General features: G+C 39.9%; 1 protein-coding gene across 1 annotated transcript; it reads right to left on the bottom strand.

The window, feature by feature from the left end:
- Positions 1–634: 634 nt before the first annotated feature.
- Positions 635–17,968, bottom strand: LOC103278138 (zinc finger protein 124). Its single transcript, XM_008105938.3, has 5 exons — positions 17,909–17,968; positions 9,902–10,501; positions 8,838–8,920; positions 4,816–4,936; positions 635–1,984 (listed from the first exon to the last, which is right to left on the bottom strand). Exons 2-5 carry the CDS (start codon positions 10,485–10,487, stop codon positions 963–965), a joined length of 1,812 nt encoding a protein of 603 aa, XP_008104145.1. The 5' UTR covers positions 10,488–10,501; positions 17,909–17,968; the 3' UTR covers positions 635–962.
- Positions 17,969–19,344: the final 1,376 nt, after the last annotated feature.

The raw sequence follows: 19,344 nt of genomic DNA, 5'->3' as shown, positions 1-19,344 counted from the left end.
AATTGCATAGAGTAGAGATTTATTGCTAGAGGGCTTCCCTCGCTGCAATCGATCAGGTCGGATGCTTAAATGCTACGCTCCGCCAAGGCTATGTAAATAGTGTATAATACAGTAGAGTCTCACTTATCCAAGCTAAACGGGCCAGCAGAACCTTGGATAAACGAATATCTTAGATAATAAGGTGGGATTAAGGAAAAGCCAATTAAACATCAAATTTGGTTATGATTTTACAAATTAAGCACCAAAATTTCATTTTATACAACAAATTTGACAGAAAAAGTAATTCAATACAAAGTAATGTTATGTTGTAATTACTGTATTTATAAATTTAGCACCAAAATATTATGATATATTGAAATCATTGACTACAAAAATGCCTTGGATAATCCAGAACCTTGGATAAGCGAGTCTTGGATAAGTGAGACTCTATTGTACTTCAATAAATACAAGTGCCGCTGGCTTTAGCTAACAGCTGAGAAGTGTGTGTTTATTTCTGTGCGATTGTGCAGATGCCAATTCGTCGGAGAAGGTAAATTGAGACGGAAGGTGAATGTGTCTCAATTTAACCCTTTCATGACAGGATAGATGCTCTGTTTGCCAGAATGGCAATCCAATGCTCAAACCATTGACACCATGAGGTCACATGAAGGCTTTATTTGTCTCTCAAAATTTGATAATATATAGAAGAAACAAATTTCAATGTCCTTTCTAAAACAAACGGAATACAAGAGAACTTATGTCTGAAAAACCAGAAACCATTGTGGATATCATATCAGTATCAGTAGTTCGATACTAAGCCTAAGACCATACCACCCAGAATATCTTGGAAGTTAAGCAAGGTCGAACCTGGTTAGTTCTCGGATGGGAGACCACCTGGGAATGCTGGGTGCTGTAGGGTACTAGGCTGAGCCAGCCATGTCCTAAGTCAAAGTGTGCCAGAAGAAGACCCAAGGTGTTGTGAATCATGACAGGAGAGAATCAGTACAAAGGCTAGAGCTGCTTTCCGTCCTGGTGTTTTCTTCATTGTGTGAATATTCTGATGTCGCGTGGGTTTTTTGGTGTCTTTTGAGGTGTGATTTTTGCCGGAAGCTTTTCCCACACTGCAGGCATGTGTACGATTTCTCTCCCGTATGGCTATTCTGGTGTCCTTTGAGACGTGAGATGCAGCTGAAACCCTTCCCGCACTCCAGGCATTGATAGGGTCTCTCTCCTCTGTGGTTCATTTCATGCACAGCCAGATTTCTCTTCTCAACAAAGCCTCTTCCGCACTCCAGGCATTTATACGGCTTCTCTCCTGTGTGGGTTCTTTGGTGTTTATTGCGGTTTGATTTTTGACGGAAGCCTTTCCCACACTGCAGGCATGTGTACAATTTCTCTCCCGTGTGGCCATTCTGGTGTCTTTTGAGACGCGAGATGTAGCTGAAACTCTTCCCGCACTCCAGGCATTTATAGGGTTGGTCTCCTCTGTGGTTCAACTCATGTTCGTTCAGATATTTCTTTTCAGTGAAGCCTTTCCCACACTCCAGGCATTTGTACGGCCTCTCTCCAGTGTGGGTCTTTTCGTGTTTATTGAGGTCTGCTTGCTGACGGAAGCATTTCCCACACTCCAGGCATGTGTACAGTTTCTCCTCTATGTGGGTATTTTGGTGTCCTTTGAGACGCGAGATGCAACTGAAACTCTTCCCGCACTCCAGGCATTGATAGGGTCTCTCTCCTCTGTGGTTCATTTCATGCAGAACGAGATTTCTCTTTTCAGCAAAGTCTTTCCCACACTCCAGGCATTTGTATGGCTTCTCTCCTGTGTGGGTTTTTTGGTGTCTGTTGAGGTGGGCTTTTAGATGGAAGCATTTCCCACACTCCAGGCATTTATATGGCTTGTCCTCCCTATGGGATGTTTCATGGTGAAAAAGTGGTATTCTACATCCAGAGCTTTCTTCCAGTTGGGAGCATTTAGGTGGACTTTGACTCCCCTGCCCATCATCACCTCAAAAGAAGAGAGACACAAAAAGAGTAAGAGTAAGAAGGCACGTAAAAAGAGAAGCATGGCCATTTTTATTGCACCAAAATGCTAATGTGTATGTGTGTGTGTGTGTGTAAAAGAAATCCCTTGGAAGATTCTTGCAAAGAAAGAGCTCTGCAAAAAGGGAGCTGACTTTTTGCAGAGAGAGAAGCCACGCCTAAAACAATGTATCTGTTTGATGGCAGGTGGCTGAGAATGTCAGTTGGGAATCTGGGCTTCAAGAGAGAGCACAGGAAAGTAAGGCTCTCTAGCTACGGTCAAGTAGTTTGGATATGCTATGCTGTATATATTGATGCTGATTGATTAGGTTCTTGATCTTATGCAACTACATGGACATTGTACGATTGCAGAACTGTTTTGTATTTCAACTCAACAAGCAAGAGTAAAGTTTTCTTTATTCTTTTCAATTCCTCTGCCTGGTCTGAGTCTTTTGCACATGGTGTTAACTGGACGCTACTGATTCCACTATACTCTCACCTGGTAACAATTTTAAAACTGATTTCTAAGATATGGGGAAAGATTCATTAACGAATACAAGCCATATATACAGAACAAAGAGCCAAAATAAAAATTAATGGAGATATGACTGAAACGTTTCCAATACAGAGAGGAATGAGATAGGGATGCCCTGTCTCACCCCTATTATTCATACTGGCAATAGAAATCCTAGCAAGAAAACTACATCAAGATGAAGACCTGTTAGGTATAAAAGTGAAAAACCAAAAATATAAAATAAAGTTATTTGCGGATGATATTATTTTAATGTCTGAAGACCCGCTGAAGGAATTTCCCAAAATGATATGCCTGGTCAATCAATTTGGATCAGTTGCGGGTCTCTCAATCAATCTACGTGAAACAAAAATATTAGCAACAAAGTTAAATAATAAAGAAAAAGAACTAAGTCAAGAAACAGGAATTGAAATAGCCCTCCAAGTGAAATATTTAGGAATAAACATAACAATGAATAACAAGGATTTGTATAAAAATAACTATGAAAAAAACTGGAATAAAATAACAAATGACCTGAAAAAATGGATGAATTTGGAGATCTCTCTCCTAGGACGATAGCCACAATAAAAATGAATATTCTACCTAGACTATGCTTCTTGACCCAGAACATCCCAGTTGACATCAAGGAAAAATAATTTACAAATTGGAATGCTGGACTTACAAGCTTTATTTGGAGAGGGAAGAAACCTAGAATAAAGATGAAAAATCTACAAGATACTAAACAAAGAGGAGGACTGGCTCTCCCAAACCTAAAATTATATAGAGAAGCAGCTATATTGAATTGGCTAAAAGAATGGATCCATCCTGACAATCATAGTCTTATAACTCTTGAAGGAGACAATTTAAAATTTGGCTTACATGCATACTTAATTTATGGAAAAGTGGCAGAAGATTCAAACTTTAACAAACACCCAGTTAGGAAAACTCTGATGAATATTTGGAACAAGTATAAAAAAAATCTACACAAAAATACCACAATGGACCTTTATCCAGGAAGCTTTCAAACAAAGTGGAAATTCCAAGGGTAGTAAAAGATGGCCAACATATGCGGAAATACTCAAGAAAACACAAGGTAACCTCCAATTGAAAACAATGATAGAAATAAACCAAAAGGGCTATAATGTGAACTGGTTTGAATATGCACAAATACACCAACAATATCAAAAAGATGTGCAGACAGGATTTGAAGAAGACAGATTTTGACAAGATACTTCAATCAGAAAATAAACAGCTATCCAAACTCTACAATCTCCTATTGAAATTACACACTGAAGATGAATATATCAAGGAATGTATGGTAAAATGGGCTAAAAACATTGGCCGCTCGATCAGCTTAGGCGAATGGGAATACCTCTGGAAAGTAAAAATAAAAATTTTCAGAAACTATTCCTTTCTGGAAAATTTCTACAAATTTTTTTTATCCATCCTATATGACACCAGTTAAACCAGCCAAAATGCAGCCACGATTAAAAAACACTTGTTGGAAATGCAAACAAGCAACAGGATCATTTTTCCATAAGTGGTGGTTTTGCAAGAAGGCAAAAAAGTTTTGGATTGAGATCCATAAAACTACTGAAAACATATTAAAGCTAAAAATACCTATGCACCCATAAATATTCCTACTAGGAATAACAGACAGATCACTGCTGAAGTCACACGATAAACTCTTCACCTTGATGACAACTGCTGTGAGAATCATTTATGCACGAGCCTGGAAATGGGAGTTAACACCAGAAATGGAGGAATGAATCGTGAAAGTGGCAGCGGTGGCTGAGATGGACATTCTGACAGGATATCTCCAGTCAAAAGACCCTGCGGAGATTAGGAAAGACTGGGAGCCCTTCAAAAGGTTCTTAGAAGGAAAGACTATTTCAACGTGGGGGTTTCAAGTTTGGCTATTGTAAAAGCTACATTTTCATCACATTGTTTAACTTATTTCTGAAGAATGTCATGATGAAGAATTTTTAAAAAGATCACAAGGGAAGAGCATGAAAGAGATGGACTGGACCCCTTTTATCGAATGGCTAAAAATCAATAAAGTCAAATGGACAATCTAAAAATAGGAGAGGTCTGAGAAATCAAAATGGACAATGTAAACAAATCACTACTGCTATACGTCATAGAAGGACAAGTTACTATTAAATAAATAGAAGAAACATTTTTCCACCACGAAGAAGAATGGAAGGACTTTTTTTCACCACTCCGTCTCCCTCTTCAAATCCTTTTTTCCCCCCTACTTTCCTTTCTACTGATTTCTACTGACGAAGAGGGTGAGGGATCCTTACCGAAAGAGGCCAACATCTTATAATTCTCTCCCATGACCTCCCAGTGCAGGGCTCGTTGATGCCGATCTAGCAGGGTCCATTCCTCCTCGCTAAAATGTATGGACACATCCTCGATAGTCACCTGAAAGAGGAGAATTTGGACACACCGATCAATAATGTTTATTCTACTACCAAGCAGAATCAAGTGTATATCTGAGCCAATTGAATGGAGGTTAGAACAACATAGTGTTTAAAGCAGGGGTCCCCAAACTTTTTAAACAGGGGTCCAGTTCACGATGCTTTGGACCGTTGGAGGGCCAGACTATAGTTGGCCACCGAGCAATAATAACAATAACAACAACAATAAAAAAGAGGGTTGGAAGAGACCCTTTGGGCTATTGAGTTCAATCCCCTTCTGCTTTTGTGCACTGAAAGCACAAGCAAAACACACCTGTCAGATGGCCACCCAGCCTCAATGTTAATGATAATAATAATAATAATAATAATAATAATAATAATAATAATAATAATAATAATAAAATTACGATCTGCCAACTGCAGAAAGCCACCCTACTGGTATCTGCGCGCATGATCCGAAAATACATCGCACAGTCCTAGACACTTGGGAAGTGTTTGACTTGTGATTTTGTGATACGAAATCCAGCATATCTACCTTGTTTGCTGTGACATAATAAAATAATAATAATAATAATAATAATAATAATAATAATAATAATAAAGAGGGTTGGAAGAGACCCCTTGGGACATTTAGTCCAATCCCCTTATGCCTTTGTGCACCAAAAGCACAAGCAAAGCACCCCTGACAGATGGCCACCCAGCCTCAATGTTAATAATAATGATGATGATGATGATGATAATAATAATAATAATAATAAGGGTTGGAAGAGAAGAAGAGACCCCATGGGTCATTTAGCCCAACCCCCTTTTGCCCTTGTGCCGTGGGGGCCGGATAAATGGCTTCGATGGGCCGCATCCGGCCCCCGGACCTTAGTTTGGGGACCCCTGGTTTAAAGCAAGGGTCCCCAAACTAAGGCCCGGGGGCCGGATGCGGCCCTCCAAGGTCATTGACCTGGCCCCCGCCCTCAGTTTTAGACTTAGGCTGGCCCAAAGTCCGAAATGACTTGAAGGCACAACAACAACAATCCTACTTAACTTGACTATCTCTTTGGCCAGAAGCAGGCCCACACTTCCCATTGAAATCCTGATAGGTTTGCACAGTATGTTGGTTAAAATTGTTTTTATTTTTAAATATTGTATTGTTACTGTGCAATCCTGATAATATAATATATTGTGTATACATATAATACTGATAATAATATTATAATGTAATACAATATAATATTTATTTATTTATTACAGTATATCTACCCCGCCCTTCTCACCCAATAGGGGACTCAGGGCGGCTAATAATAATACAATATAATAATATTGTATAATATAATAATATATATTATATATCAAATGTAATATTACTAATAAGATTACGGTATAGTGGTATAGTACAATATAGTCATATATAATGCTAATATTGTGATATGCTAATAATATAATATATTGTATGTACATATAACTTGTAAGCCGCTCTGAGTCCCCTTTGGGGTGAGAGAGGGTGGGGTATAAATGTAGTAAACAAACAAATAAATAATTGTTGTTGGGGTTTTGTTTTGTTTTTTGCACTACAAATAAGACATGTGCAGTGTGCGTAGGAATTTGTTTGTATTTTTTTAAAATGATAATTCGGCCCCGCAACAATCTGAGGGGCCGTGAACTGGCCCTCCACTTAAAAAGTTTGAGGACCCCTGGTTTAAAGGAAGGACTTGGGGCTTCTGAAGTAGCATTCAGACTTGGGGCTGTGGTAGCGCAGCGCATTAAACCGCTAGTTGCAGGAGGGTTGACAGTTTGAAGCCATGAGTCAGGGTGAGCTCCCGCTGTTAGCTCTAGCTTCTGCCAACCTAGCAATTCGAAAGCATGCAATGCAAAGTAGATCAATAGGTGGGAATTTCCCTCGGTGGGAAGGGAAATGGAAACACACAACAACAAGATTTAGACTTACAATTGACGGAACAAGAAGATAAACTTTTTACTTATATTACAACTCCCGCTAGAATTGTTTTCGCTAGAGAATGGAAACAGGAATCAGTCCCACCAATTGAAGAGTGGGTGGAGAAGATCAGAGAAATAAAGGATATGGACGAATTGACTTTTTTTGTTGAAGAAAAATACAGGCAAGATAATGAAAAGAACGAATTGGGACGATCTTCAGGACTATCTGGATAATTTGAGAAAATGAAGATTACGAGAGACAATTTTGCTATTTTTTTTTTCTCCTTAGCAAGAAAAAATATGGGAGAGCAATGAATCACTGACCAGGAGGTCATAAGTTCGAGGCCCGCTCGGAGCTATGTTTGTTGTTTGTCTTTGTCCTATGTTAAAAAAAAAGGCATTGAATGTTTGCCTGATGTGTGTAATGTGATCCGCCCTGAGTCCCCTTCGGGGTGAGAAGGGCGGAATATAAATGCTGTAAATAATAAATAAATAAATAAATTATTGAAGAATAAGAAAATATTATCCAAGAAGATGGAATGGAAGTAATTTTTTTTTGCTTTTTGTGTGTGTATGTGTGTGGGTATATTTTTGTAGATTGTAGACTTTTACCTTTTTCTCTTTTCCCTACGTTTCTATACCTTGGTTGTTCTCACTCTTTCGATGTAGTATAAAAAAATTAATAAAATTCTTTATATATATAAAAAAGGAAACACACAACAACCCTATGACTCCAGCCATTAAAGCCTTCGACAACACATTAAATACACTTCTGTTCTCCAAGGCCTGTTTGTAACAATTAACCCTTTCCCTATTTGCAAACAAAGAATGGGGGACAGATGGACAGACACACAGCAGCCTCTCTCTTTGGGAAGGGAGTTTTAGAGCCATGTGGTGCTTCCCCATAACATACAACTATTTATTTATTTATTTACAGTATTTATATTCCGCCCTTCTCACCCCGAAGGGGACTCAGGGTGGATCACATTATACACACATAGGGCAAACATTCAATGCCCATAAACACATCAAACAGAGACAGACAGACACAGAGGCAATTTAACCTTCTCCTGAGGGGATGTTCGATTCTGGCCACTATCATGTTTCCCCAAAAATAAGACAGTGTCTTATATATATATATATGGGCTCCGGGCTGTGGCGCAGGCGGGAGAGCAAGCCAGCTGCAATTTACTGCAATGAATCACTCTGACCAGGAGGTCATGAGTTCGAGGCTGCTGGGAGCCTATGTTAGTTTGTCTTTGTTCTATGTTAAAAGGCATTGAATGTTTGCCTATATGTGTAATGTGATCCACCCTGAGTCCCCTTCAGGGTGAGAAGGGCGGAATATAAATGCTGTAAATAATAAATAAATATTAATTTTTGCTCCCAAAGATGCACTAGGTCTTATTTTCAGGGGATGTCTTATTTTTCCATGAAGAAGAATCCATATTTATTGTTGAACAAAAAAATGAGCATTTATTATATACTGTATAGTAATTATCACAAACCAGCATAACCAGACAAACTATGAATCCTATCAAGAATTCCTTGTTACTACCATTATTTCCATGTACAACCATCTATGTATGTACATTTACCAATCCTGCATGCTCTGGTGTTCTGTTCGACAGGCATGCCTCCAAACAAAAACTTTGCTAGGTCTTACTTTCAGGGGAGGCCTTATATTTAGCAATTCAGCAAAACCTCTACTAGGTCTTATTTTCAGGGGATATCTTATTTTCAGGGAAACAGGGTACGTTGACATAATGAACGTTAGAATGTTAATTCAAAATGAAAAACCTTTTCCTATGGATCCTAATGGAAGATGAAGGCCTTAGAAAACAGCATCCTGACATCACTTTAAAGGAAACATGGCAGAAGCAGAAAACAGGCCAATCAAAGAAACTTTTAAGGCACATGAAGTGGTCATGGGCGATTCCATAATTAGCTCCAGATCATTTCTACTTCCATTCTTTTACCTGATCCTGTTTGACAGAAGCCATTTCTCTTGAATCAGAAAGTGATGTGATATTATGTTGTCCCAGTATCCTTGGCTCTTCTCCTGTAAAATCCCAAAGGGAAAAAAGAAAGGTAAGCTTTGTATTGTTGAAAGCTTTCATGGCCGGAATCACTCGGTTGCTGTGAGTTATTTGGGCTGTATGGCCATGTTCCAGAAACATTCTCTCCTGATGTTTTGGCCACATCTATGGCAGGCATCCTCCGAGGTTGTGACAACCCCTGAGGATGCCTGCCATAGATGTGGGCGAAATGTCAGGAGAGAATGCTTCTGGAACATAGCCATACAGCCCAAAAACCTCACAGAAACCAAGATAAGCTTTATTTATTTATTTGTTTTTCCAAGTATATTTTCAGGTCCCAAAGTGGCTTACATTTAAAACAACACAATAGGAGATTCTGAACAGAATGGAAAAGAAGGTCTAATGTATCAACTTTCAAGGGATGCACCCAGTTCCATATACAGTAGAGTCTCACTTATCCAACATAAACGGGCCGGAAGAACGTTGGATAAGCGAATATGTTGGATAATAAGGAGGGATGAAGGAAAAGCCTATTAAACATCAAATTAGGTTATGATTTTACAAATTAAGCACCAAAACATCATGTTATACAACAAATTTGACAGAAAAAGTAGTTCAATACGCAGTAATGCTATGTAGTAATTACTGTATTTACGAATTTAGCACCAAAATATCACAATGTATTGAAAACATTGACTACAAAAATGCGTTGGATAATCCAGAACGTTGGATAAGCGAATGTTGGATAAGTGAGATTCTACTGTACATTTTAAGGTCCCAAAGTGGCTTACATTTAAAACAACACAATAGGAGATTCTGAACAGAACGGAAAAGAAGGTCTAATATGGTATCAACTTTCATGGGATGTGCCCAGTTCCATATAACAACAGCTCGGATGAAGACATTCTGACCAAAATGCTATTGAAGAGAAGTATTATTAGGGATACGACAGATCATCATATATTTTGGGGATCCTTGAGACCAAGCAAAAGAAGACATCTTACCTACTGGAGACTCTCCTGTGCTGTCCTCTAGTTCAATCCACCCAGAAGGGAATGTTTTCTTGGTCTCCAATGGGACCTCCTGGGCCTGAAGGTCCTCTCTCTCCTGCCGCTCTTCCTGCCGCACCTTCTCCTCTTCCATCCGACTCAGGAGGAATCCTTCAGCCAAAGCCACGGCCTGGGAACTGGTCTCTGCCCCACATTCCCTCACCCAGCGCTCCATCTCCGCGGGAAGGACGGCCAGGAACTGCTCCAGGAGCACCAGGTCCAGCATCTCCGCCTTGGAGTGTCGCTCGGGCTTCAGCCACCGATGACAGAGAGCATGGAGTTGGCTGCAAATCTCTCGGGGCCCCAAGGCCTCCTGGAAGCGGAAATGCCGGAAGCGTTGCAACAGAAGGTCTACACTGAAGGCCTTCTCCTCCAAAGTTTCCTGACCCATTCTGCCTGGGAAGCCAACACTTCTCCTGCCCCACATTGTGCAAGGTTCTCTTCCTCCTCCTTCAGGGCTGGTCTCACTTGGCTCGTCCATCTTCACTCTGGACTCCAAAACAGTTTCCATCTTGGTTGAAGAACCTCTTCCCTTCTCCATCCTTGAAACAAAGGCTAAACAATACAACAAGGAGACCAAGTCAAGGTTACTCAACAAGTGTTGTCGAAGGCTTTCATGGCCAGAATCATAGGGTTGTTGTAGGTATGTTTTCCAGGCTGTATGGCCATGTCCCAGAAGTATTCTCTACTGACATTTCGCCCATATCTATGGCAGGCATCCTCAGAGGTTGTGAGGTATAAGGTTGTGAGTCACAACCTCTGAGGATGCCTGCCATAGATGTGGGTGAAACGTCAGGAGAGAACATTTCTGGAACATGGCCATACAGCCCAGAAAACACACAACAACCTTACTCAACAAGCTCTGTATACTATTAACACTTTTCCAAAGGAGGAAGGGACCTTAGCATCCATTTTTGTGGCTATTTATCAGTAAGTTTAAGGCAGACACCACTATGGAAAACCATCTGGCCTTTTCCTTCTCCTCACTTTCTGCCTGTATATGATAACTGAGATAGAGAATTAAAAAATCATATTTCCACCTTCATTCAATGGGAAATCTGAGGGTCTCCTGTTCTGCCCTTTACATTGACAATTTCCATAATAGGTGAGTCTAACAGAGATATTTTTTTATTGTGTCAGAAGCGAGTTGCAAATTGCTTCTGGTGTGAGAGAATTGGCTGTCTACAAAGAGACGTTACCCAGGGGACTGCTAGATGTGTTACTGGGAGACTTCTCTCATGTCCCCACAAGCTAGAGCTGGTAGATGGAAGCTCACTCTGTCTCGCGGATTTGAACCAGCAACTTTCAGATCAGCAACCCAACCTTCTGGTCAGCGGTTCACAAGGGCTTGAACCATTGTGCCACCGTGGCTCCTAGTCTGACAGAGATGAACCAGACAAAGGTACAGTAGAGTTCCAGTTATCCGACATAAACGGGCAGGACGAATGACGGATAACTGAAACTGTCGGATAATAGGGAGGCCCTTTTATCCCTCCACGCAAGCCGGGTGCTTACTGGAGGGAAGAGCCTCATTCCTCCGGCAAGTACTCGGTTTAGAGAAGCCCTGTGCGTATTGCTAGGCAGCAACACATGCCGGGCTTCTCCAAAGTGCTGGGTGCTTGCCGGAGGGAAAAGCCTTGTCTCTCCAGCAAGCACCTGGTTTAGGGAAGCCCAGTGCATGTTGCTACCTAGCAACACATGCCGGGCTTCTCCAAAGTGCTGGGTGCTTGCCGGAGGGAAAAGCCTTGTCTCTCCAGCAAGCACCTGGTTTAGGGAAGCCCAGTGCATGTTGCTACCTAGCAACACATGCCGGGCTTCTCCAAAGTGCTGGGTGCTTGCTGAAGGGAATAGTTTCATCCCTCCAGCAAGCACACTGGGCCATGCGGCCTGGCACGTTGGATAATACGGTACGTCAGATAACCAGAAGTTGGATAACCAGAACTCTACTGTAATCAGATTCATGGCTCCACAGAGACTGGACTCCAGATGATGACGACAATGATTATTATTTATACTCTGCTTCAACTCTCCTGCAGGAGACTCAAAGCAGCTTAACATAAAAGCATCAGCATACAATTTAAAATATCTAACTATACAAACTATGAAAAAAATCCAGTTAAAAACCTTTTAAAATATATTGAAAGTTAAAAACCAGATCCCAAATCCAAGCCCAGAGTTCCTAAGCATTAGATCAGATTAGGTATCAATGTACACCAAGACATTGCACACGTGAGATTCGTTTGATTCCTCCTTTTAAAAGAATCCTACAATAATTGCTGTTCAAGGGAGATCTTGTACATCTGCTGTGTAAGTTCTACTTTACTGCTAGTTTATATTTTGTGGGAAGGAGCTATAGGGAGAGAGAGAAAAAACAAACCAAGGGTATCAGAGATATATCTACATAGATATATCTCACAGTGAAATTATATTTGTGGATTAGGAACTGTATTGAGCATATGAAGTAACCATCAACAAAAGATCCCCATCCAGAGTAGCATATAATATTGACATTTTATTATCAGGTCAGAAGCAGTATATTACTACCAACTCCAACTCTTTGCAAACTTGCTTCCAGTCTGCTGGATAGAGAACCCAAACAATTACTGCTCAGTTAGCCTGACATCAATAACAGGAAAGATTCTCGAGCAGATCATTCAAGAGACACTCTGTAAGGCAGGGGTCCCCAAACTACGGCCCCACATGCGGCCCATTGAAGCCATTTATCCGGCCCCCACGGCACAAAGGCTGAAGGGGGTTGGGCTAAATGGCCCAAGGGGTCTCTTCCAACCCTATTATTATTATTATTATTATTATTATTATTATTATTATTATTATTATAAACCACGTTTTATTGATTAGCCCATCAGCTGTATCAAAACATTTAAAACATAGACATACATACAACATACAACCCGCTGTACAAAAGAAGTTAAAATAAACAAGCTGTTAACAAGATCCCGTTCATGTCAAATATCTGCATCACCTCCACAGTTTACCCCAATTGATTCCAAATATGCAATTCCCAGCTGTGTTGTTTTGAACAGGAAAAGGGCTTTGCGTGTTATTTTAGGATTCTGGCCGGCCAACAAAAATGAAGTTTTAATATGTGGGTCCCAGTGTGTTTTGTGAATAGTGTATAGCCCGAGACATTGGTCTCTTTCTTATACAATTCACAGCTGAACAGTACATGTGCGATATCCTCCACCTCTGATGCTCCACAAATACAAATACAAATTATTATTATTATTATTATTATTATTATTATTATTATTATTATTATTATTATTATTATTAACATTGAGGCTGGGACGCTATCTGTCAGGGGTGCTTTTATTGTGCTTTTGGTCCACAAAGGCAGAAAGGAGTTGGGATTATTATTATTATTATTATTATTGCTCGGTGGCCACCTGGCCAACTATAGTCCGGGCCTCCAATGGTCTGAGGGATCGTGAACTGGCACCCATTTTGAAAAGTTTGGGGACCCCTGCTGTAAGGATTTAGAAAGAAATGCCATCCTCACAGAAAGTCAATATGGGTTTCTCTAAAACAAGTCATGGGCCAGACTAACTTCATCTTTCTCTTTTTTACAGAGGTACCAGATTGGTGTGCTGCAGATGCACAATGTCTTGATTTCAGTAAGGTCATCGGCAAGATCTCCCATGACATTCTCACCAAGAAGAAATTAAAAGGTGGACTAGACAATGCTACTGTTAGGTGGGTTTAGAATTGCTTGACTAGCCAACCCCAAAGAATGCTTACCTATGGCTCCTCTTCATGCTGAAGAGAAGTGACCAGTGGGGTGGCAAGTGGGGTCTTTCTTGGGCATGGTGTTATTCAAAATAATAAGGCAGTTCGAAGCCGCGGGTCGGGGTGAGCTTCCGCTGTCAGCCCTAGCTCCTGCCAGCCTAGCAGTTCAAAAACATGTGAATGTGAGTAGATCAATAGGTACCGCTTTGGCGGGAAGATAATAAAGGCACCCATGCAGCCAAGGAGGTGTCTACGGACAACTGGCTCCTTGGCTTGGAAATAGAACAAGAGCCAGAGTTGGGCACCGCCTCCAGAAAGCCAAAGATGAAAGGGGAAGCCTTTACCTTTGTTTTGTGTATCTGTATGCCATTGTTATCCCTCTGTATTAAGGCAGTGGATGTTTGTAATCTACTCTGAGTCCTCTTGGGGAGAGAGAGTGGAATATAAATATAGTGTATATCAGGGGTCCTCAAACTTTTAAAGCCGAGGGCCGGTCCACAATCCTTCAGACTGTTGAGGGGCCGGATTGTCATTTGAAAAAAAAAATACAAATTCCGATGCACACTGTACATGTCTTATTTGCAGTGCAAAAACAACAACAACAACAACAACAACAACAACAACAACAACGAAAAAACAATACAATATTTAAAAATAAAAATAATTTTAACCAACATACATTTATCAGGATTTCAATGGGAAGTGTACTCCTGCTTCTGGCCAATGAGATAGTCAAGTTAATTAGGGTTGTTGTTGTTGTTGTTGTTGTGTGCCTTCAAGTCATTTCAAACTTTGGGCGAGCCTAAGTCTAAAATGTATTTATTTATTATTTATTTACTGCATTTATTTACTACATTTGTATTACACCCTTCTCACCCCAAAGAGGACTCAGAGTGGCTTACAAATTATATGTACATACAATATATTATATTATTAGCATAGCACAATATTAGCATTATATATTACTTTATTGAACTATACCACTATACTGTAATATTATCAGTAATATTATATGTAATATAGAATATATAATTAATATTATTATATGGTATTATTATTAGTGTTATATTGTATTACATTATAATATTATTATCAATATTATATGTATATACAATATATTATATTATAAAACTGAGGGCGGGGGCCAGGTAAATGACCTCGGAGGGCCGCATCTGGCCCCCGGGCCTTAGTTTGGGGACCCCTGGTGTATATATTATTATTATTATTATTATTGGGTTATTGTGTGTTTTCTGGGCTGTCTGGCCATGTTCCAGAAGCATTCTCTCCTGACATTTCGCCCACATCTATGGCAGGCATCCTCAGAGGTTGTGAGGTCCTCTGAGGATGCCTGCCATAGATGTGGGGAAACGTCAGGAGAGAATACTTCTGGAACATGGCCATACAGCCCGGAAAACACACAACAACCCTGTGATTCCGGACATGAAAGCCTTCGACAACACATTATTATTATTATTATTATTATTATTATTATTATTATTATTATTATTATTATTATATTTAGGACAGACAATAACATTGGGTTCTCCAAAAGGACATCGGAGTCGGAGAATACCTTGGAGAAAGAAAATGAAGGATTGATCTCTAGGTTGTACAAATACATTCTAGTGTACAACCAGAGAGATAATCGGAAAACAACAGTAATGATTTCCTGGGCCAGAGACTTAAGGAAAAATATAGATTTGGAAAATTGGGAATACCCATGGGGAAAAAAGGATTTAAATTTTCAATAGCTGGGTCCATTACAGAAAGTATGTACAAAATGTTCTATATAAATTACTAGCTGTGCCCGGCCACGCGTTGCTGTGGCAAAATATGGTGGTATGGGAAATAAAGTATTGAGGAACTGATGGTAGTTAAGGTAAAGGGTAAACGTTTTCCCCTGACATTAAGTCCAGTTATGTCTGACTCAGAGTGTTGGTGCTCATCTCCATTTCTAAGCCGAAGAGCCAGCGTTGTCCATAGACTCCTCCAAGGTCATGTGGGATGACTGCATAGAGTGGCGTTACCTTCCCGCCAGAGCAGTACCTATTGATGCACTCACATTTGCATGTTTTTGAACTTCTGGGTTGGCAGAAGCTGGGGCTAACAGTGGGGGCTCTCTCCGCTCCCCCAATTCAAACCTGCAGCTTTTCGGTCCAGAAGTTCAGCAGCTCAGCGCTTTAACACGCTGCGCCATCAGGGGATATTATTTCCTAAAGGTTGTGAATATACAATATTTCTGATTAGTTTTTTTTGTCTGTTGGAGGCAAGTATGAATGCTGCAATTAGGAAAAATGATTAGGATGTAATGGCCTTGCAGCTTTAAAGCCTGGCTGCTTCCTCCCTGAGTGAATTTTTTGTTGGGAGGTGTTAGCTGGCCCTGATTCTTTCCTGTCTGGAATTCCCTTGTTTTCAGAGTGGTGTTGTTTGCCATATTTTATGTGCGTCTACTGTCTGTGGCCCTGATAAAACAGAGGATTTGCCAGACTTTGATGATGGGAATACTTTGTTGGGAGGTGTTAGCTGGCCCTGATTGTTTCCTGTGTGGAATTCCCCTGTTTATTTACTGTCCTGGTTTTAGAGATTATATTGTTCTGCATTATTCTATCCCAGTAATTATTTCATATTAAAGTAGAATCTCACTTATCCAACATTCACTTATATAATGTTCTGGATTATCCAACGCAGTCTGCCTTTTCATAATCAATGTTTTTGTAGTCAGTGTTTTAAATTCATTGTGATATTGTAGTGGTAAATTTGTAAATACAGTACAGTAGAGTCTCACTTATCCAACATAAACAGGCTGGCAGAATATTGGATAAGCAAATATGTTGGATAATAAGGAGGCATTAAGGATAAGCCTATTAAACATCAAATTAGGTTATGATTTTACAAATGAAGCACCAAAATATCATCTTAGACAACAAATTTGGCAGAAAAAGTAGTTCAATACACAGTAATGCTATGTAGTAATTACTGTATTTATGAATTTAGCACCAAAATATCACAATATATTGAAAACATTGACTACAAAAATGCATTGGATAATCCAGAACATTGGATAAGCGAGTGTTGGATAAGTGAGACTCTACTGTAATTACTACATAGCATTACTGCGCATGGAACTACTTTTTCTGTCAAATTTGTTGTATAACATGATGCTTTGGTGCTTAATTTGTAAAACGATTACCTAATTTGATGTTTAATCGGCTTTTCCTGAATCCCTTCTTATTATCCAACATATTCACTTATCCTGCCGGCCTGTTTATGTTGGATAAGTGAGACTCTACTGTATATTGATAATCTTCTATTATCTGCTTAGAACTGGATTATATGAGGCCCCTTCTTCACAGCTGGATAAAATGCACACTGAAGTGGATTATATGGCAGTGTGGAGTCAAGATAATCCAGTGCAAAGCAGATAATGTAAGATTATAAATGGGTTATAGAGCTGTGTAGAAGGGCCTTGAGTCTACACTGCCATATAATCCAGTTAAAATCAGATAATCTGTGGAAGACGCCTAAGTGAGGCCTAAATCAGCCTGTCCCCTAACTGAAGCCTGGCTGTCCCTTGGCTGGTTGCTAGGCAACCAAGTGGGCAGAGATTAGCCCTCTAAACTGGCAGCAATTGGATAAAAAAAATTATTGCTCTCCCTCTAATTAGGACTTTATTTTTCTTTTCTTTTTGTTGTATCAACCTGGAGGCATGGATGATGGGTTGTGTTGTCAAATTTCGAGGTTGCGGGGCCTGTACTTTTGTTGTTTTGTCCACTGCCCTGATGCCATCACTCTTTTATATATATAGATTTAACTCCTGAATTAATGGCTAAAATTAGCAAAACATCCTAGCAATGAGAGCTGTTCCATCCTGTTGCCTGGTGGAGACATCTTCTCTGGAGGTTTGCAAACAGAGGCAGGATGGACATCTGTTGGGAGTGATTTGTGTGTTCCTGCATGGCAGAGAAGCATTGGACCTGTTTTTTCCACCCTCCAGCTGTCCTGAGTTCCCACCAGGGATACTAGGAGTTGTAGTCTCCTCCAAGTCTGCTCCATAGTCAGCCAGTGCTGGGCCTTTGGCTTCTCTCTCTCTCTCTTCAGAGGCAGCCTTGCTTTGCTTTCCAAGCCACCAGCTCCAACATCAAGGCAACCTAAGGCTCCCCCCTTTTGCATCAAATATTTGGGGCTCCCCAAAGCCTGGAAGAAAGGCAGACTCACCTTGTTCCCCGGGAAGGGAAGGAGCAGAGCCAGCCCCCTCTCCTTTCTGGGTGCAAGACCATCCCCCTTTCCTTTCCCCGCCCCTTTTCCCAGGGAAATTAACCCTTGTGTTTACAGCCTGCAATGCAACACAGTCTGAGCTCGGCCAGGGCAGCATTGCCTTGAATGAAGCAGAGTGTCATGGTTTGCAAAGATACTATATGCGTGTTAACTGGAAAATCTGTTAATGTGGGATTTGTGTATTGGTAGTGTTTAAATGAAATTTGTGTCTGGCATGTATTGCATACTGATTGCATCATCCAGAGCAGGGGTCACCAAACTAAGGCCCGGGGGCCGGATGCGGCCCTCCAAGGTCATTTACCTGCCCCCCACCCTCAGTTTTATAATATATTTTATATCAGTTTTAATAATATAATATATTGTATATAATATAAAATATTGATAAAAATATTATAATGTTATACAATATAATACTAATAATAATACCATATAATAATATTAATTATATGTTATATATTACATATAGTATTACAGTATAGTGGTATAGTTCAATATAGTAATGTATAATGCTAATATTGTGCTATGCTAATAATGTCATATATTGTATGTACGTACAGCTGCTCTGCGTCCCCTTTGAGGTAAGAAGGGTGGGATATAAATGTAGTAAATAAATGTACAGTAGAGTCTCACTTATCCAACACTCGCTTATCCAACGTTCTGGATTATCCAACGCATTTTTGTAGTCAATGTTTTCAATATATCGTGATATTTTGGTGCTAAATTCATACATACAGTAATTACTACATAGCATTACTGCGTATTGAACTACTTTTTCTATCAAATTTGTTGTATAACATGATGTTTTGGTGCTTAATTTGTAAAATCATAACCTAATTTGATGTTTAATAGGCTTTTCCTTAATCCCTCCTTATTATCCAACATATTCGCTTATCCAACATTCTGCCGGCCCGTTTATGTTGGATAAGTGAGACTCTACTGTAGTAAGTAAATAAATAATTAATTTTAGACTTAGGCTCACACAAATTCTGAAATGACTTGAAGGCACACAACAACAACAACAACAACAACAACCCTAATTAACTTTACTATCTCATTGACCAGTAGCAGGCCCACACTTTCCATTGAAATCCTGATAGGTTTATGTTGGTTAAGATTGTTTTCATTTTTAAATATTGTATTCTTTCATTGTTGTTGTTGTTTTGCACTACAAATAAGAAATGTGCAGTGTGCATAGGAATTTGTTCGTTTTTTTTTTAAATGATAATTCGGCCCCTCAACAGTCTGAAAGATTGTAGACCGGCCCTTTGCTTTAAAAGTTTGAGGACCCCTGATCCAGAGTATGCTATAGTCTGTAAAGAGTTAATGACTTGAGAAGCTGTGTTGACCTTGATGTGTGGCTGGAACCTGGGAAGTGT

Source organism: Anolis carolinensis, chromosome 2 (assembly GCF_035594765.1).
Source record: "Anolis carolinensis isolate JA03-04 chromosome 2, rAnoCar3.1.pri, whole genome shotgun sequence".
NCBI classification, from domain to species: Eukaryota; Metazoa; Chordata; class Lepidosauria; order Squamata; family Dactyloidae; genus Anolis; species Anolis carolinensis.
This window is presented reverse-complemented; position numbering and strand designations above follow the sequence as displayed.